Source organism: Aulonocara stuartgranti (assembly GCF_965226115.1).
Source record: "Aulonocara stuartgranti genome assembly, chromosome: 3".
NCBI lineage: Eukaryota > Metazoa > Chordata > Actinopteri > Cichliformes > Cichlidae > Aulonocara > Aulonocara stuartgranti.
In genome coordinates this window covers 65756088-65777761 of record NC_138941.1, presented here as the reverse complement: position 1 = coordinate 65777761, position 21674 = coordinate 65756088, and the positions used below count along the sequence as shown (strand labels likewise).

Here is a 21674-nt window from a genome sequence, read left to right as displayed (position 1 = left end):
ATGGTAGGATAAACGTAGCTATGTCAAGTTTTAGTCTAAGTGCTTAGATGAACTGTTGTTCTTCCAGACCAGCAGATTTAGGGAAGTCGGTTACCAGCAGCCGTGGACCCAAAAGAAAATCACACAAAAAGAAAATCACTACAGTCCACCCAGTGCTGTACAAAAGAAAGTGTGAAAACGACCCACCACCTGAGGTCCCAGGGCCACTGGCATGCCCTCCGTTCACTAAAATAAAACAGAGAAATAAGTTAAAGAATAAAAGGACACTGAGCGTCAGGCTCGCTACAGATCATAAAAAAACTAAAACCAACTTTAATAACTTTAATAAAATTAATTACACACACACACACACAACACTGGAAGGCTTACGCCCCACGAGTCAACTAAAACTAGTGCTGGTAGTAATTGTCCAAGCCTCAATCACAAGCCGGTCTGGCTCTCCACCGGCTGAAATCGGCAACTTAGGCAGTTTAAGGTTCCCAGCACGACACTCGGGCACAGGATCAAGACAAGACAGCAGTGGTCTGTCAGTGAGGTAGTCAGAGATCCAAGCGACCAGACAGGGGTCCACCTGGATCCTGTATAGTTTTTCCTGAAGCAGAAGGGCCGGATGGTATTCAAGGCACTGGAAAAGTCAAGAAACAGGATCCCGACCGTGCCTTTTCCCCTGTCCAGGTGTGAGTGGGCTCTATGTAGGAGGTACAGGATGGCATCATCCACTCCAATATCTGCCTTGTATGCGAACTGTAGTGGGTCCTGGGCATGTTGTACCTGTGGTCGGAGGAGGTTGAGGAAGAGCCGCTCTAGAGTCTTCATAAGATGTGACGTCAGTGCCACCGGTCGGAAGTCATTCAGCTCATTGGGCCGGCTCCTTTTGGGGACCGGGACAATGCAGGATGTCTTCCATAGGGCGGGCACTCTCCCCAGTCGCAGACTGAGATTGAAGACTCGTTGTAGCGGCTCCCCAAATTCAGCAGCACATGCCTTTAGCATCCTCGGACACACCTTGTCTGGGCCTGCTGCCTTTCTGGGGCTTGTTGCTAGCTAGTTAGCGATGCTACACACCTGTTACTCTAATAGTCTGTATTATTGAAGGATTCAGCACTCCTTAGGTTTTGTTATCCAGTTTTAGACAGCGATGAGATCAGCTGCACACTCCACAGAGGCCCAGAGTTACTGTTAATAAAAAAATGTAATGCTGTCCTTTAAGATTTTAACATAAGACTGTGAGTGTAATGGATCTAAACCCATTTAAATCTTCAGAGCACTCTACACCCTGGTAACATGGAGACCTTAAATAAAGACAGCAGCAGGTTTCATAGTAGTGTAATTTTAATTCGTTTTTTTCATTTAATAATAGATTTAGGGGGATCATATTTTAATTTCCAAAAAAGAGGACACTTATCTCAGTCATGAAAAACTTTCTTAAAGAAACATATTTAACATATTAAAATGATGCCTTCTCTGTGCGGTTAATGAATTGTAAAATACAATATGTCTGTCACGGGGTCCTCTCCTAAACTTCTCCCGAACAAATGCAGGCGTAGTCAGAAAGCATTCAGTGTGGATAATTTATTCTGCCGGCCTCCCAGGTGCACAAAAAATTATTTACAAAGAAAATAGGAAACTAACTTAAGTCAACACAAAACAAACATCTATATACAAAACACAGTCTGCATGTTACCCTCTCTGTAACATCTCACTGAAAAAGAACCCAGGTAGGCCCTGACCGCCTTCTTTTATACCCCATAGCCCCTCCCACTAGGCGTAATAGTCATCTCTTTATTATTTCTTTTACCAAACAATCTTTCCCCCTCAGCTTATTTCCAGCTGTATTCCTACAATACATATATGTATATCCAGACATTTATGGCCAATTCCAGGCAGCCTACAGTGTTTCACAATAACAAAAAACAAACCAAAAAATAATGCAGTTCACGTGACCTTTCAAGAGCGCGCGAAACCACTATTTAAACCCCGGAACACCATACGATTGGCTTGCATAACCCCCGTATAATCGGCGATCACAGCGAGTCTCCGCGACCGGCTGGTAAGTGGGAAAATATGTTGGCCACCTTCTGCACTGCTCAAAATATACCTCTCACCCCTTTTTGTTTATCTGCCCGGTCGACGAAAAGACGCGCAGCCATGGTAATTGTAGAAACTAATGGTGGTGGTGCGTGTATGCGCCCAGATCAGCTGTCTGCGGCCCGGGACGGTGTAACTCCGTCACATCGTCATGTAGGCTTTTACAAGTCAACAAGTGCAAAAAAAAAAACAAAAACTTCAAAGCCTCTGAAATTAAATAATGGTACAGAAATATTACCTCATCTGCATAAGAAAAATTATGAGGGAAATGTCTTTTGCAGTTTGTCTGAAATGATGCACTTGCGCCTTGGGATCTTTTAAACATCATTAGGCACTTTGCTGTGTGCTGTCAGTCCCGTCTGTGAGCGCAGAACAAGCGCTCACAAAGTAGCAGTGCGGGGATGACGTCACACACAAGGGTCCACTGTCGGACTTTTGGAAAACCCGGACATTTTTATCGATCTCGAAAATCCCCCCAGACGGTCCGGACAGAATGTGAAAACTGGAAGTGTCTGGGGAAAAGAGGACGGTTGGTCACCGTAAATAGATTCCACATTATTATCAACAGCTACATTCACCCTGGAGAGAAACTAGTGAGGGAGATGTGGCGCAGGGAAATTATTTTACTGCTATTGTTAAATAATCATCATTACCATTGCATTAATAATATAATCTGCAGCATTGATATTGTATTCAGAGGTTTAAACAGTGTGTGTCGTTCAGAAAGACTAAGTTGCAGTTGACAGGAAGTTGCAGAGAGTTTGCAGAACTGAAACCGAAAGTTATTCTGAGGAGCAGGTTAGACGAGGCTATTTGAATTACTAGGTTATTCAAATTGTCTGTTATACTTTTATATTCTTTTATTAAGCTCTTAGTAGAGGTTCTTGATTAAAACATTTATTCAACATAGTACATGTAGTTTCAGTTAGGTTATTACACATAAGGATGAGCCTCTGGTCTGGTAAAAGGTCAGAAGTGCAACGGGTGAATTGAGAGAGCATTTGAGGACGACACACACACACACACACAAACCCACACACTCAGTTAGAGAGAATCATTTATAGGTGGAAGTTTAATCATGTTTTGCTTGGGGTTGCAAAAAGAGCAGTTTGTTGCAGAACTGCTGCTGAGGTGTCAAGATGACAAGCGAGCATCCGGCAGTGACAGGAAGTACCTGCCATGAAGACGAAGACAACGTTCTTTTAAACTGTGTTAAAAGTCATTGTGGTTTTGATTTGACGTATGTATATATTCTGTCTGTGACGTATGAAGGGGCGTCATTAATTCAAACCCTGATGCTATAAAAATCTGTGTATGCTTTGATTAAGTCGAAGATCAAGTGCTGTCTGCGTACAGTGGTCTTCCCACGCGTGTATTCATTAAAATCAATTGTTTGACCAAGATCTTCTGGACCTGGTTGTTTGTACTCTCCTTCCTCAATTATGTGAACCTTAACAGAGACCATCAGGACTAAGCTGGGTTTCCTGGGTCCAGAGGTTTGGAGAAACTTCTTCCCTTTCTTTCATCACAGCTGTCCTGTGCCAGATGTTCTGTTGACCCACTGAAAGAGGCATCATTTAAGACACATCAGGAAGACTGAAGCTCATCGCATTGATCAAGTAGGACTCATGAGCTTCACCAGCAGCTCCCTCACAGGAAAATCTTCAGCAATCCTCCGCAGGCCCGCCCCAGGAGATGGATAAACCCAGCGTTTCATGAACACCGTGATGGAGACATTTTGTTTGTGTAATGTTATAAATACTCGGATACTCCCCAGAGGCTCTGGACTTTTACATAAAGATATTATATTCAGTCCTGTAGAAAGTTTATGTTTAATATCACGTTCTCTGGTTACTCTGGTATGATTAACTCTGAATGGCAAATAACACACTATTAGCTGAAAACTGTGAAAGAATTCCAGATCAGAAGTGTTTAGTTCAACATACAAGTGATGACCTTTGACCTTCATCAGGTTTTATTTAATTGTGTCAGAGAAACTCTCATATGCTCTTCATGCAGCTGAGTACATCAAGTGTTTAAAACCGAAGCTGTGCAGGTCTGAGATCAGCAGCTTTGTGAAACACCAAACTGAGGTCCTGTTAATGCTGATATATAGTGACCTTAGCTAGGTCCGACCTAGCTAAGGACGGTGGTTAAGGATTAGCTTACAAGCACATTTAACTTACCGAAAAAGTGCGGCGGGGCCTCGGGTCCTTCTGTTGGGTTCAGTTCACTGAAGAACACTTCAGGCTGTCAGGTTAAAACAGTCGGTCATGGTTTCGTAATGTAAACACTGGAGCTCCTCTCTGCATCCCTGCTTTATCTGCCATTCCCGAACAGAGATATGCAAGTTTCTGCGGGACTGCAGCTGCCAGTCAAAGCTGTTATAATGACATCACATCCAAATTGCACAGCATTATGGTTGTAATTAGAATCAAACTTATGAGAAAGGAGGCCCCTTGAACATAAAACAGCATAGTGAGAACTATGTTGGCCAGAGGGGCCGATGGCGCGATATGGCAGCCTCACTTCTGTCAGTCTGCCCCAGGGCAGCTGTGGCTACAACTGTAGCTTGTCTTCACCAGTGTGTGAATGTGAGAATGAATGAATGGTGGAATTGTAAAGCGCTTTGGGTGCCTTGAAAAGTGCTATTTAAATGCAATCCATTATTATTATTATCATTGTAAATACTGACGCTGACAACAGCGCCACCTGAAGAAGGCTTCTCTCTGTCTCATAACTTGTGTTCTGAGACCTGACTTTTGAGACCTGACACCTGGCGACTTTTTGTCTGAGACCAGGGCCCTATTTCAGGAAGCCGGTTTAGAAAACTCAGAGTTAAAAATGATACACGGGGTTGAGTAACCCCGAACTGTCCAACTCGGAATAGTCGGTTTCAGAAAGGCTGATAACAATTAGTTCAATCAACGCGGAGTTGCTTTAACCCCAAGTTAAGCGCGAGCACGAGGATACATAAAGCCCTGATTAGTGGAGCACAGATTAAGCGAGTCACCATGGAGACGGATAATGTTGGCAGCATCACATATGATCTTCACAGTGCAGAGAACACAAATTAGCATCCATTACTATAATGAAATAATTTGTTAGTTTGAAATGCTACAGGGAACTATGTACCTGTACATTAATGCTGTGGAAAGACTTCCTGTTCACATAGTCTCCTTCATTTACTGAAGGAGCAATGATTGGAATGTGAGTGCCATCTATACAGCCAATCACGCCTGGGAACCCTGAAAATAAATGTAAAATTTAAGTAGTAGTTCAAGTATCACCACATCATGAATTAAGTTTTGGTCATCCTGATACCTGCAATTTTGTGGAATCCCTCTTTGATAAATCTTGTGGGTCTATGACCGGGGAACACCACAGACGAGTACAGGAGACGTTTCAGTGCAGCTGTAACATTCCTGACTGCCCGACAGACGGTAGCCTTGGAAACGTGCTCAGCGTCATCAATATTATACAGAAAGCTCCCGTTTGCAAAAAACCGAAGTGCAATACAAATAATATGTACAGAACTGAGAGAATGTCCGCGATGTGTCACATGAGCAATATTAGGCCTGAGGATGTTATTCAAATAAATTATAGATTGTGCTGAAAAACGGTAACGTTCACACAGGAAATCATCAGGAAATGATAAAATGTCCGAACGCGCTCTAATCACTCTCTCCCGGCGGAGAGCTCTGCGGAGAATTTGGGCTTCAACATCTACTGGCTCTTCAAGGAAGGGGCACGCCATGTCCGACACTTCCTACAGTCAGGTTTCCGACAAAGAGGCGGAGACAGTCAGGGTTAGTTGAAGTAAACCTGCTAGGGGGCAGGTTAGCTTCACGGAGTGTGTCGTCATAGTAACTCACTCAGAATTAATCTAAACTCACTTTGTGAAACCGAAAACCCAGAGTTTTCGTTAACTCAGGGTATACTTACTCAGAGTTTGCACTAAACCGGCTTCCTGAAACAGGGCCCTGAGGATGTCCTAGTCTGAATAGGCACACATGAAGGTCAGACCTCAGAATGAACCCTATTATGTGCTTTTTGACTTGGTCCCAGTAGTGGAGATTTTTTAGTTTGACCTGATTAAGGTTCAGAAAAATGAATCAACACATTCACCGATTCAACATGTTAGAAAACATCTGAATAAAAGTGTAGACAGACCCGACAACATTTTTATGCTCTCCAGCATCTTTATAAATATTTTTGGTGGTTCCTGCTACAAACACGCTCAGTCGGCTGCAGCTCTGGGCCCTATTTTAGGAAGCCGGTTTAGAAAACTCAGAGTGAAAAACGATACTCAGGGTTGAGTAACCCCGAACTGTCCAACTCGGAATATTCGGTTTCAGAAAGGCTGATAACAATTAGTTCAGTCAACGCGGAGTTGCTTTAACCCCAAGTTAAGCACGCGCACGAGGATACATAAAGCCCTGATTAGTGGAGCACAGATTAAGCGAGTCACCATGGAGACGGAGGGAAAGAAGGCGCGGTCAATGTATTTTACAGCGCTTGAGGCCGAAATTCTGATGGCAGCATATGCCGATAACATGCAAATTCTGCGGGAAAAAAGTAACACAGCCTCAGCTGCAAAAGAAAGGGAGCATGCATGGCAAAACATAGCCGACAGAGTCAATGCGTGAGTGTTAATATAAACATTGATCTAGGGATTTCCACCCATTTAACACGTTATTTTATTATATTTTATTTTATTTGTTATTTTATACATTTGATTTTGTGACGTGATGTGAGCGCAGGTGCAACCCAACAGGCCCCAAACGTTCCTGGCAGCAAGTAAAAATGAAATATAAAAATATAGTCGAAACAGGTAAGGTGTAATTGTATTATGAGCCATAGTGCTTGGTCTGTTTGTCCGATGTAAATCAATTGCAGTTAGAGGCTACATTAATTTCCCCTCTGTAAGCACTTATTGAAATTATCTGAGCACATTACAAGTACATATTTGCTTACTCTGTATGCTCAAATGTGGCCCGTTATAGCCAACAGAAAAAAAGCAGAGGCCTGAAAAACAGGTGGGGGTCCTCCACCACCACCACTCACAGAGGCTGAGCAGTTGGCCCTCAGCCAAAACAGTGGGCGCCCTGTGGCCGAAGGCATCTCTGCGGGGACATCCTCTGAGTCAATAACCCCGCAAGACACAAGTGCCTACATAAGGGGTAAATTCAAAATAATACATGATGTGCATACATCCTTTCTTCACAGTCACCTTTGCAGTGCTACTCATTCATCTGATAAACTCTTTACCATAATGGATTATTTTGTAGTGAAGTTATTTTCCTACTGATTTTGCCTTCCCTCAGTCTTGGCTGTGTTTGAGAGCATAATGACAATGAAGTGTAAGGTGATTGGTATATGTTTGTTAATTGCCATTTGGTCCCTTGTAAGTTATAAGTGACCTGTATAAACCTCATATTCTATCAGTTGATGGTGGTGGTGTACTGCATCTGGTGCAGCCTCCTGTTGAGCCAGACCAACATGCAGTTGTGAGTACTCTTAATACTCCACAGATTATATGAGGTTACAGTAGAACAGCAATGTTGTTAATTTCTTTACTACAGGAAAATAATGAAGAAACATTGACAGCTGTTACAGAGGAGGAAGCAACAGAGACACTTTATGAGGTTTACATCGCACAATGGAAAATATAACAATTGAATAAAATGTGGTACTATAATAAAACCATAGACTTTCTATGTCTCTAACAGAGTGATGATGGAAATGCAGAGGAAGAGGGTCCAGCCACTTCTCCAACAAACCTTTCCTCAGTAAGATGTTCAGCACTGATTTACAACCAACCTAAGTAGGCATGTACTATGAATGGCAATGCTATTTTCTGTGTTTCAATAGCTACCTGTAAAGCAGCTGTACAAGACCTATTTGAAAATAAAAAAATGTGACTTGGAAATGGAATACTTCAAGCAGCAAATCCAAAAGACCAAGATTGAGATTTTACTGCTGGAACATCAGTTAAGGGTGGGTGAAGTGGTCAGAGATGGACGAATTATTTCAGTGTTTGAACAACATAATAATATACTTATTAATACTTTGTGTACAAGAAATACAGGCAACCAATAAAGCCAGTTGAACAAAAAATCCGTTTATTCTTCTTTCAACATGTTGAGGTGATGGGTCAAAGGAAATGATTGTGACATATGGTGTCTCTGACTGCGCTTCCATCTTGTATGTCCGTGGGAGGGTCAGGATGTTCATGGTTTGGATCACTGCTGATGTTTGGTTCAGAAGGACAGTGTTCTCCTCTAATTGTGGCAATGTTGTGAAGAATCACACATGCTACAATAATGTCACATGCCCTTTCTGGGGTGACCCTGAGTCTTTGCAGGCACTGGAACCGGGCCTTAAGCATTCCGATAGTCATTTCAACTCTGGCTCTTGTCCTGCAATGAGCCAGATTATATCGCTGCTGTGGGCCCGGTTCAGGGTCAGAGTAAGGGGTAAGCAAATAGGGTAAACATGGATACCCCCTATCACCAAGCAAGTAGCCAGTGAACTCTCCTAAGACAGAAGGATACACTTCAGTTCAAATGTCCCTGTAGCAATTGGTCTTCATATATTTTAAAGTATTTTCAACTCACCATGTCCAGATTTTGTGCTCAGTGTACATTCACAAAAAATTCGTGAGTCATGGACAGAGCCTGGCCACTTGGCTTCCACATTTGTGATAATGTTGGCAGCATCACATATGATCTTCACAGTGCAGAGAACACAAATTAGCATCCATTACTATAATGAAATAATTTGTTAGTTTGAAATGCTACAGGGAACTATGTACCTGTACATTAATGCTGTGGAAAGACTTCCTGTTCACATAGTCTCCTTCATTTACTGAAGGAGCAATGATTGGAATGTGAGTGCCATCTATACAGCCAATCACGCCTGGGAACCCTGAAAATAAATGTAAAATTTAAGTAGTAGTCCAGGTATCACCACATCATACATTAAGTTCTGTTCATCCTGATACCTGCAATTTTGTGGAATCCCTCTTTGATAAATCTTGTGGGTCTATGACCGGGGAACACCACAAACGAGTGCAGGAGACGTTTCAGTGCAACTGTAACATTACTGACTGCCCGACAGACGGTAGCCTTGGAAACGTGCTCAGCGTCACCAATATTATACAGAAAGCTCCCGTTTGCAAAAAACCGAAGTGCAATACAAATAATATGTACAGAACTGAGAGAATGTCCGCGATGTGTCACATGAGCAATATTAGGCCTGAGGATGTTATTCAAAAAAATTATAGATTGTGCTGAAAAACGGTAACATTCACACAGGAAATCATCAGGAAATGATAAAATGTCCGAACGCGCTCTAATCGCTCTCTCCCGGCGGAGAGCTCTGCGGAGGATTTGGGCTTCACGATCTACTGGCTCTTCAAGGACGGGGCACGCCATGTCCGACACTTCCTACTGTCAGGTTTCCGACAAAGGGGCGGAGACAGTCAGGGTTCGTTGTAGTAAACCTGCTAGGGGGCAGGTTAGCTTCACGGCGTGTGTCGTCATAGTGACTCACTCAGGCTTCAGCTGAACTCGCTTTGTGAAACCGAAAACCCAGAGTTTTCGTTAACTCAGGGTATACTTACTCAGAGTTTGCACTAAACCGGCTTCCTGAAACAGGGCCCAGGTCCTGGCACACTTTAACCTGGTGTGGCATGATTGCGGATGCCCTGCAGGTAGGTTTGCTTCCCCTGCAGTGGCACCGCCGACCACACCCCCCACAAAAAGAAAGAGCATTGATCAAAAATAAAGGAAACAAAGACTCCATCAAGAAAACACTGGTTATTAGTGCATGTAAGACTTTATTAACCATCAACAAATAAACTCACATTAAAGTGAAATGAAATAAAGCAACAATATTCCAGCAGCTTATGAAATGTGTAAAGTGAAGTAACAGACTGAAGAGTCCCCTTCATTGAAGGAAGTTAAATCTGATCAGAGGGAGAAAACAGCTGATGTGCAGTGAAATAATTTTATCCTTTGGTTTTATTTAACTATCAGAACATTTTTTTTTTTTTCCCCCATTCTGTTATAGATGAACAATCAATCCTGAACACTAACAGTTGGATTAGTGATTGTCTGTAATTCACAGTAATTCATCCACAATCACACACAGTGTTCGTCTTGTCAGGTGGTTCCTTCAGTGTAATTAGTCTGTAACAGCTGATCTCTAGGTGAGTTAACCTCACATAACAAGTTTGATCTTATAAACAGCTAAAGCTATCACTGATTCTAAAACTGTAACAAGGAGGACGCCAAACCTATGTCACAGAAATTGTCTTTTTGCCATGAAATTAAGAACAAAATACTGAAAGTGAGCATACACTAAAGATCTTTCAGCCACTAAAACAAAGAATGAAGAAATGCCTTACCAAATATAGACACAATAAAAACAGATTAATTATTGTCTGTGCTTTAAATTTTACTGAAACATTTGAACTTTTAAAAATATATTTTGCTAATAAACTGGAGACAGTAGTGGATTAGAGTGCAAAATTGTTTGACAGTCTGATTTTGCACTTATAGGAAAATAAATAAACATAAATATAATCACAATTGAAATGGCTTAAACAAAAAACAAAAAAAACATCTAGACTGTTTAAAAATAGATGTCTTAGACTGTTGACATGTTAATGACATGTTAAAAATCCATTGTTAACCACCTCTGAATGCTGGATAATTCAGTGAAGATACATGGGATTTTTTGTAACTAGTGATTAGGTTGCATGTTTGTTTTTTTTTTAAAACATACTTTTTTATGGCTAATGCATCCAGTCATTTTAGTCTAATCTGGAGTCTCATAAAAATCATAAGACATTGTTTTTACGTTTTCTGTAGATCACAAAAACGGCAACAGCAGCAACAAGAAGCACAGCAGAAACTGTCAGACCAACGATCAGTCCAAAAGATCCATCTTCTTCTCCTCCTGGCTGACCTGCAGGTGAGAAACAGCTGTCAAACTGCTGTCAGACATTATCTACTGCACTCTGATCACATCACTCAGACCAGCTGCTTTCTACAAAGTCTCATCAACAACATCTTTAGAAACAAACATCAACAACCAGGAAGCAGCTTCACCTCTGATCACACACACACACACTCAACTCTACTCACTCACCTGGAGGAACAACTTTCAGGCTGATGATGCTGATGTGCCCTGTGTTACTGCGGGTTGCTCCTATCTGGATGACACGACACTCGTATGTTCCAGCATCAGAAGTTGTCACATCCTTCAGAATCAAAGACACGTCTCCATCCTTCATCTGTCTGTCCTGCAGATCCACCCGGTTCTTAAAAGATGGATGCTGGTTGGCTGGATCAAACTGCCCATCCCGAAACACAAAGACATATTCATCTCCCAGGTCAGCTCTACTCCACTCTACAACTAAGATGTTGTTGTTTGGAGTTTGACAGGTCAGAATGACATTCTGTCCAGACTTGGCTGTGATGGTTTTGTGGTCTGAAAGAGGAAACGACATACACAGAGATGTGGAAGTACAACTACACTTAATAAATACACATGCACAAAAAGAGACTGTTTTATTTACACACACAGACACACACACAGACACACACACACACAGTTGCCCATGAGTAACTTTGCTAATAATGATGACGCTAATACAAGCAGTAAACAGGAAAATAAAAATAAAAATAAGAGCGCTGTTTTAACAGCACCCTCTTTCATCTGCGAGCAAATGCACCCTCCTCAGAGTGCGCTCAAATGCTTGTTGATGGAGCTGCAAAAGCTGGTGATAGCCTAGCATACATAGCGAATAGTGGACACATACATGCTCATGCAAGTTTGTCGTGTTTGAGTACTGTGCTCGCACTAAACATCTGCACAAGCACCACACCGCTTTGGTTACATCCTTAGGCGAACATTGATGTCTCGCCATGAAGAAACAAATTATTGTAACTCAAAGAAATCCAGTCTGATCAGTACCAGACTTTACAGGCGTGATGACACCCCTACCCTGAACAGTTTGATATGCTCATTGTCAGGAATACTCAGCGCGTCACCTAGTGGCAACAGGAAATGTCACGTCTTTCACTTTGAAATACTGATTTTCACAGGTTCATCATGTCCACCTCAAAAGCGGTAAATATTAATATCAGTCCCTCGTGATGCTTCAGTGACAAAATTGTGAGTTTAAACTGAACAGTGCACCCTGGTGGCAAGGCGGTTCACCATGAAAGATGAAGTGGCTTTTGAGGGGCTTGAAAAGTATAAAAACCCTTGGAATTTGGGCCACACCTCCAATGTAATGAAGGTTGTTTTCTTATGTAACGATTTTCATGGAATACTGCAAAACGGCTCCACAGCGCCCCCTACAAAATTTCAAAACATCAGCCACTGCTCTGTGTTTCATCTACGAGTCTGAAACCTGGTAAGCTTATGTAAGTTATCACAATGTACAAAAAAGTCTCTTAGAGCAATATTCCAAACCCAACAGGAAGTCAGCAATTTTAAAATTAATGTGTAATTTTGGCAACATTTTCCCCTCTTTTCAGGCCCTGTACTTCAACGAACTCCTCCAAGGGATTTCATCAGATCGAGACAATCTCCAGTGTAGGGAATCTAAAGACCTTTGTGATGTTAAATTGCAAAGCTTTTTACATTCAAGAAAAAGGGATGGTCATGGCAGCACGTGGATCACTCGCCAAAAAGTAGTCATCTGCTGTCACTCATAAACACAATGTCCAATCTCTCCCAAACGACGCAGGCATTAGTCGAGAGCTCGGAAATGTTTGATATGCCATTTGTCAGTAATGGTTAGAGCGCCACCTAGTGGGACGACTTTAATCATCATTGAATGAGATTAAATTTTAGCTGGTGGTTCTACGCATGAATTCCATCAATGTGACATCAGATCTGACATGCTGGGTGTAGGTTAGAGCAGGGCGATATGACCAGTTGAAAATTTGCGATAACGATATAACTGATGATATAATTAACACTAGACAAAATACTTTACAACTCCACAACTTTATTACTGGAAAAAATACCCATCAATGTATTTTTACTTAAATAAGGAGCTGTTTTTTTATGTACATTAAAGTTATACAAAAATTTGCAGTGCAAATGCAAATTCCTTGCTGACAGTTTAACCAAAAGGCATTTCCAGTGGAAATTGGCCGACATATCCTCAGCATAACCATGTATAATATCCACAAAACTTAGAAAGAGGTTATACACAGCGCTTTGAACGACTAGTCATGTCACACATCAAATCCACCCTACCTCCCACCCTGGACCCACACCAGTTCGCATACAGAGCGAAACGATCCACAGAGGATGCAATCTGCTCTGCCCTCCACCCAGCCCTAACTCATCTGGACAAGAAAGACTCATATGTGAGAATGCTGTTCATAGACTTTAGCTCAGCATTCAACACCATAATACCACAACAACTCATCTGTAAACTGGACAGACTGGGCCTCTGCAACTGGCTGCTGGATTTCCTCAGCCAGAGGCCTCAAGCGGTGCGTGTGGGCAACAAGGTCTCAAACAGCATCACCCTGAGCACGGGGGCTCCACAAGGCTGTGTGCTCAGTCCTCTGCTCTTCACCCTGTTGACACATGACTGCACACCAACCTACAGCTCCAACCACCTTGTGAAGTTTGCGGACGACACAACGCTGGTGGGGCTCATCACCAAGGGCGATGAGACCCACTACAGGAAAGAGGTTGAGCTCCTGACCACGTGGTGCAGAGACAACAACCTCCTGCTAAATGTCAGTAAGACCAAGGAGATTATTGTCAACTTCCAGAGAGGCCACACCTGTCACCCCCCATTGACCATCGACGGCGCTGCGGTGGAGAGGGTGAGCAGCACCAAGTTCCTGGGGGTGCACATCAGTGAGGACCTCTCTTGGACCACCAGCACAGCATCACTGGCCAAGAAAGCACAACAGCGCCTCTACTTCCTGCGCAAACTCAAGCGGGCAAGTGCTCCACCACCCATCCCGACTACATTCTACAGAGGCACTATTGAAAGTATCCTCTCCAGCTGCATCACTGTGTGGGGCGGTAGCTGCACTGACTATAACAGGAAAGCTCTACAACGCATTGTGAGAACAGCTGAGAGGATAGTTGGTGTACCACTCCCCTCCCTGCAAGACATTTACACCACTCGCCTCACCCGCAAAGCCATCACAATTGTCAACGATGCAACCCACCCCGCGCACTGTCTGTTCAGCCTCCTGCCCTCTGGAAAAAGAGATACAGAAGTCTCCACTCCCGCACTACCAGGCTCACCAACAGCTTCATCCACCAGGCTGTGAGACTGCTGAACTCTCTTCCCTCCCGACTCCCAGCCAGCAGAATCACCAGATTGGCAGAAGTATAGGAAGACAGATTGGACTCTACTCCCCCTCACCCACGCACACTCTCCAGCAAGGAAACACTCTCTGAACCGGGAACTGAAAACATTCCTGACTTGCATTGCAATTGCACACACCTGCAGCTATATATATATTTTTGGTATTTCTTTTGGCACTGTTTATATTATTATATTACTATTTATTACTTTATTGTTAGGGCTGTTTTTTTTGTTTGTTTTTTTTTTGTTTTTTTTTTTGTTGTGCATCTGCACCTTATTGTTGTCAATGTCTACGCATGGGACAGTGTGAAACGTAATTTCAATTCCTTTGTATGGCAAGTACATTTGAAGAAATTGACAAATAAAAGTATTCTATTCTATTCTACACACAATACAGTAATATTATGTTGAAGCACAGTACGTATCGCTCCGCGAGGCTCCTACCTACGATAGCTGTAATGCTCCAACAATCCATCAAGCGGTGCGGCTTCGTAGCTTAGCAAAGTCATACTAAAACATTTGACAGATTTTTGAGCGCCGTGTACATGAAATCGTTTCGAGGTCAGTAAACACAACCAGAATTCATACATAAGGCACACGGGATTATAAGGGGCACTGTCGATTTTCAGAAAAATCAAAAGGATTGATTTTAAGTGTGCCGTATTTTCCAAAAAAAACACGGTAATAACGACGGCCCGCTAGCATGCGCTGCGAAAAATAGTACTTTGTTGTGTATCTGACGGACGAAAGCTAAACAAGTTCCACACCACTGAAGTTTTAGCATTTTTACAAACCAATTCTGGTTCATCCGTTTCATTCAACATCCGCTTTCGCCCTTCTCATTCTCCGCCATGCTTTTTCAGCCATGTGCTTATGAAAACAAAGGCACTGCGCATGCGCGTTTTACTCATATTCTATCGCGATATTTCATTGTCTTATCATTGCCCGACATTATACCGGTATTACCGTAAACGGTATGATATGGCCCAGCCCTAGTGTAGGTGTTGGCCGTGGCTTGACGCAATGGGGTGCGAGGGTCCTCATAACGTTGCTTGCAGCTTTAATTGGACTTACAATTGTCGGTTGGAAAACTTTTACATATCGCCCAATCCTACCTTATAGTACTGTATTACCCCATCAGAGCACTTCACTCTCGCACATCAGGCTTACTTGTTGTTCCTAGAGTATTTAATCCAATCCAGTTTTATTTATAAAGCACTTTAAAATACCCAGCAGAGGACGAAAGTGCTGTACAGAAAATAAGTTAAAAACAATAGCGTAAAAGAAAACAGGAAAAATAAATAAATAAAACACATAATACAAACAAAGTTAAAATAGCCCTACCATAGGAAAAAATAAGATAAAATAGCATATAATCATTGCACCTGGATTTAATGATTGTTAATCTCTGGCTTTCTTCCAAAGCATGTCTTTTATCATGTCTTCATTGTTTTAAACGATAAATGTTGCTCTGATGGATTTCTGAAAGCCTCAAACACTCTTCTGATCATCAAGATCGAGAAATTATGCAGTCAAAGAAAAGTTTTAATACATTTACACTTTACTCTTAATTTAAGGTTAGCAGCCTTTTTGAGCACCAGTCAACATGAGCTTGTACTTGTATAGTATTTACTGTGATGTGCCCTCATGGAAAACTATGACACTGTTTTTGTTTCAGTAATGCTGCCTTGTGTTTATGTTCCATAGTGCACACAACAACGAGACAAGCCCAAGGTATTTCTTTGAGCTGTGTGGCAGCTTCCTGTGACAGTTTAGTAATTAAACAGTGAGCTACTTTATCAGCCTCTAACACGGTGCAGTACTTTTCAAAATTTGCAATAAAACTATTCCTGCTTAAGGTGGAAATAACAAATTGTGTTTCACCAATTGAAACACAACATCAAGTACAACCAGGATACATGGAGGGGCAATGCTCGTGATATACGACCAAAATGTAAACGACTCCACCAAATATCGCTGTAACACTCCTGGATGCACTCCATATAACAGGAAGAGAATGGAAATTACTGATGTGATTGTGTGGTTGAAAAGCAGTGCTTAAGCAGCTATAGTGCAATATTATAGTAACACAGTTACGTGTTCAGTAATACAGGAAAACACCACCTAGACTAGTTTATACATTTGGTTCATCTCTTTAGAAAATAACAATGGAAAATTCCCTTCATTTACTCATAAATGCTGCTGCCTGCATGAATAAAATTGAATTTACTACTTTTTTTTATTTTATCATAAAATAATTATCACATTTTTTGAGAAATATTATGATATAATTTTGAGGCTGTATCATGAATTTACCTTCATACAATAAGTATTTTCATAGTTACAGCCCGTTTAAGTAAACAGAGGGCTGGGCCTGTCCTTATACACAGTGGTTACAGCTGAGTCTCGTCATGCTTAATGGATATATGTAATGGATATTTAGTAGATTTATTTAGTAACTTAATAGTAACTAATAATAATAATAAAAAGGAAGTGTTTTACGTTTAGTTTCTATTGAAAACTAAAACCCCTGTTTCAACAAAGACCTCTTCTTTCATTTGTTAAATTGTTAAAGTTGATTTCTTCTATTATACGACACAGCCTGTTTGTATATATTTGTTAGATCTTTTAATGCATGAATTTTTAAAGGAAAGCTTGAATTAAAATGGTAAATGTAATTCAAGGGCCTGTATTTATATAGCACTTTAATAGTCCCTAAGGACCCCAAAGCGCTTTACACATCAAATCACCCACCCATTCACACACTGGTGATGGCAGCTACATTGTAGCCACAGCCACCCTGGGGCGCACTGACAGAGGCGAAAGTCAAAGTCACACTCCATGTTGTTGATGAGTACTGTCCCAGCAAAACCTTGACATTATCCCTTGGTCAAAACTGTTTGCAGTACAGCAGCAAAAAACCTTAACTTAATGCTGAAATTTAAATACAGAAAAGAGGTTTAATCACACTGTCTGTAGTGACATTAATCCAGTCAGGGAATTAAAAAAAACAACAATAACCCCAAAAGCAAACGTAATTTGGGTTACTTTGAGTATTACAGAGGATTTTTTTTAATATACAATGCAACCGTTGCATGGTGAATTTAATGTGTAAGAGTATTACAAAAATCTCCCCTCTGTGTCCTGGTGATAACATTTTAACTCCTGTGATAAAAGGTTTGAGTGTGTAAACCAGGGGTGCCCAATCCCGGTCCTCGAGAGCTACTATCCTGCAGCTTTTAGATGCATCCCTACTCCAACACAGCTGAATCAAATGGTTTGATCTCTTCAGCATGCCATCATGTTTGGCAAAGGCCTGATAACAAGCCATTCATTTGATTCAGGTGTGTGGGAACAAGGATGCATCTAAAAGCTGCAGGACGGTAGCTCTCGAGGACCGGGATTGGGCACCCCTGGTGTAAACAGTTAGCTGCTGAGTCAGAGGTCAAGGGTTCAGCCATCAGTTATTCACTATTCACATGTTTTATGGCATTAGTTGTTGACTTTGATATAAAACTTCATGAAGTCAAGGACTGCAAAATGCATATCTGACTTCAGCCCAGTGTGTACTCGCTGTGTTGTTTTGTGTAGGTCAGAACAGACAACATTCAATACAAATCCTAAAGGCTGGCAATATAAGAATGAACATTATAAATGAAAACAAAACTATAGCAAACCTAAACTACATCATCTGCCTGACTGTTATCTTGATCAGTTGGTCTGATGGTCACGTTAACTATGAAGATTTATATTAACTCATCTCCTTTCATAAACGGTGGTTCAGAGAAGAAGATAATAAAGTCATGTAAAGTAAAGTAACGAAGCTTTTGTTTTCAGTATTCAGAGAATGCAGCCAGCTCGACTTTGATCACGGCTGCAGATAGTTCACATTCTGGTCTGTCATTACGACGGTGTAGAAGAGACAAAGACGAGCTCATTAACATAAAAAAACACTTATTATATTTTCACTTTATAAGAGAAAGTTTGGCTTTGTTATGCACAGAAACGGCGTCAGCATTAGTCCGTCTGCAGTTCTGCGTTTCCAGGCGTACCGAGAATAGTTTCGATCAGAGAGATTAGCGCTAGTGTTTCAAACATGATCGGTATGGATAGTATTTAAATAATGTATTGTTAAATAACTCTGGCTCATACCTCCCTATGTGAAAGAGGAATGTTGTTTTTGTTTCTCACCTGCAGACACAAACACGACGACACAGAAAGCACCAAACCAGAAGAAGGGCGTAGATGTTGGAGCAGCCATTTCCGTATATCCGTGTACTCCATGCCCGGAAAACCTGAGCTGTCTTGCGAACGCGCATGTGTGTAACCAAGAACTGAGAAAACTCCCCCCTATAGAACATGGCCTTTACTAAAACTTTGATGATGATGATGATGATGACGACGTTTTTACTACAACATGCTGATTTCATCGAGCTGTCAAATATGACACTGAGGTTTCTAAGGCTCAATTTAACAGAAGGCTCTAAGCTGATATGCCTATCTTCTGGAATCATATGGTCAGGAGCAACAATTAAAGTTTCTCTTTAATCAGAGTTTAGCTGGAGGAAGTTGTTGTTTAAAAAATGCTTGATTTCTTTCAGGCAATTACTTAAACCGGACAATTTATAAAAATTAGAGACTGAAAAAACAGTATATCTGAATGCCATCAGCATGGAGATGATAGGAGATATTATTGTTGCGCCTAATAATTTGGCCTAGGGGGAATATATAGAGTACAAAGAAAATTGGACCCAGGACAGATCCCCGAGGATCTGCCCCACATGGCAGAACAATTGATGACTTGATTTATACGAACAGAAAATGTCCTTTAGGTAAATAGGACATGAACCATTTTCAAACAACACCCGTAATCCCGAAATATCCTTAAGCTTGTTTATTATGATACTGTGATCTCCAGTATCAAAAGCAGTGGTGAGATCCAACAGAACTAGAACTGTGTACTCTCTGGAGTGTGCTGCCATCAAAATGTCACTAGATACTTTAAGTAAAGCCCTTTTAGTAGAGTGCCAATTGTGAAATCCAGACTGGAAAACATCCATGACATCATTTTCTCCAGGAAATAGTTCAGTTGTTCTGCTACTGTTTCTTTCCAAGATCTTTGATATAAAAAGCAATTTGGAAATTGGCCTGTAACTGTTTGAAAAGGATGGATCCAGATTAGGTTTCTTTAATATTGGCTCAAACACAGCTTGTTTAAAGAAACTGGGAACTGAGCCAGTAAGAAGAGAAATATTTATCATTTCCAAAATACAGGGACCAATAGTCAAACACACTAATGAAAAATGGGGCAGGAAGGACATCAAGATGTCCTGTAATGTAATAGGAGTAAAGGCGGACCAAGTATCAGAGGTAAGCAAATTGTAAGCTTGATACTGAGAAGATGATGGAGAGATATTTGACCTGCTGGCAGTGAGCTTATTTGTGAAATAATTCAAAAACTCGTTACAATCAGACATTGAGTGAACTGGTGCATGAGGAACAGCGGGAGAAACACTCTTAATTGTGCTAAACAACAGTTTAGGATTTTTCTTTTATGAAGCTATAAGGTGTGAAAAATACTCTGTTCTGACATTTTTCCACATGTCATTTAGTAAGAAAATAGATTCTTTAAGATGTAACCTGTGAACCTCAAGCTTGGAAGCCTTCCACAAACGTCCTAGCTCCGAAAATTGCGAATAAAAAGGCTGCTAAAAGTTAAAAGACTCCATGATAGTGAAGAATTCAGTAGCTATGTTACAGGATGCATCATCAATATGAATCTCCCAGCATTACATCTTCTCCAATGTATTAATGGATGTCAGAAGGTCGTTAAATTCAGTTAGACAGACCCCAGGAAGTCCAGAAGTTTGGTTAATTAAAATTCAATAAAGGGTTCGCAATTTAATCACCTTAATTTCACCTTAATCATCTGCAGCTCAAGCGAAGAAAAGGAGTCCGAGTTCACCAGCCTGCATTTGAATCAGAATCCTCCGTCACTGCACGAAAGACGTGGAGTTCCGATGTCGGCGCTTCCAGCCGAGTAGATTTCCTTCAAGTGAATCCATGCTTTGCTGCCACGTCTAAGTTTAACACATAAAGTTTAAAGATTCCTTCACGAAGTGATCGTTTAAAATAAACGATTTGAACGAGCGTTAAGCAGGGAAAACCAAATTGATGACGCTCGGTTGGCGCACTCAACAGCTGAGTGCTGTGGCACTTGAATTAAACACCTGTGCACACCTGCGTGCCTGCCGCGATGGGCGGTGACTCCAAGGCTAGGCGAAGCTAACATCCATGGTTGTCTATCGCTACTGCCAGCCAGGGGCGGACAGGTGGCTTACGAAAGGTGCGCATGCTGCCATCAAGCCTTGAATAGGGCTGCAGACTGAGGAGTAGCGTCCCCAGGTGACACTAAATGGACTAGTCACAGGAATCTCTCCACAGCAAGAAGCTAACTTTCGGTACTTCCCCGTCTCACCTTGACACCAGCCCTGGTTCCCCGCCTTCATTTCTTCGGGTTGAATCCCACCGTTATGTACAGTAGCGTGCACTCAGGTGAGGAAAATATAAAAGGAGGAGGAAAAGTTTTACTGTAACTGTCCCATCTGTAGCTCTCCATTGAATCTTTAATGTGCAACAGCGTGCCCTGATCGTAAATTCTAGCAGCAGAAACAAAGTTTAGACACAAAACAGTAAAAATAATATATGGTATAGTTTTACACTGGCGACAATAGCCGCCAGTGTAAAACTATACCAGCGAGCTGCACAAGCGGCGGAGCCAAACACGGTTCCCATCTTGTCCGACATCTGTAGCTGCTAGAAGTTATTTATCAGATCTCTGGCAGTGTCTCTGTTCACCCTCACACAGATGTCTGTCCTGAATCCAATCTACAGCCCTGTTCGTGTGTCCTCTTTTTCAAACTCTTGAGATTATTCTGTGAGACGCAGTAAAACTTGTTACAGCATGTAAAGATGTGCCATCCTCTGATGTGCCTGTGTAACCTAAACATGCTGAAACTAACAGGCATGTTATTGATAAACACATCTTAAATGCTGGAGTAATTGTGCGAAGTCAAACATTCCCCTCTTATGGCATTTGAATCAATGTTCCACTCTGTCCTCAGTGTGTCTCTGCACAGCTGAAAGACTTTTTTTTTTTTTTTTTAAAGACATACCGTATATGAGAGACCTCTACAGTTATGTGAATTTATAATGTACC

General features: G+C 41.6%; 2 protein-coding genes across 3 annotated transcripts in view; one reads left to right on the top strand and one right to left on the bottom strand.

Moving 5' to 3' along the window:
- LOC309693376 (protein NLRC3-like) overlaps positions 1 to 21674 on the top strand; it is a 183038-nt gene that overhangs the window by 50641 nt on the left and 110723 nt on the right. The window lies entirely within an intron of this gene.
- Positions 9912 to 20455, bottom strand: LOC309695828 (V-set domain-containing T-cell activation inhibitor 1-like). Of its 2 annotated transcripts, none has more exons than XR_014273239.1 (3): positions 20365 to 20455; positions 11248 to 11589; positions 9912 to 11064 (listed from the first exon to the last, which is right to left on the bottom strand). XR_014273239.1 is itself a non-coding variant. In XM_082516740.1 (3 exons), the coding sequence occupies exons 1-3, from the start codon at positions 18714 to 18716 to the stop codon at positions 10937 to 10939; spliced, it is 540 nt and encodes a 179-aa protein (XP_082372866.1). In that variant the 5' UTR covers positions 18717 to 19119; the 3' UTR covers positions 9912 to 10936. The 2 variants fall into 2 exon arrangements, 1 of the variants encoding a protein (XP_082372866.1); XM_082516740.1 differs by lacking the exon at positions 20365 to 20455 and adding an exon at positions 18647 to 19119.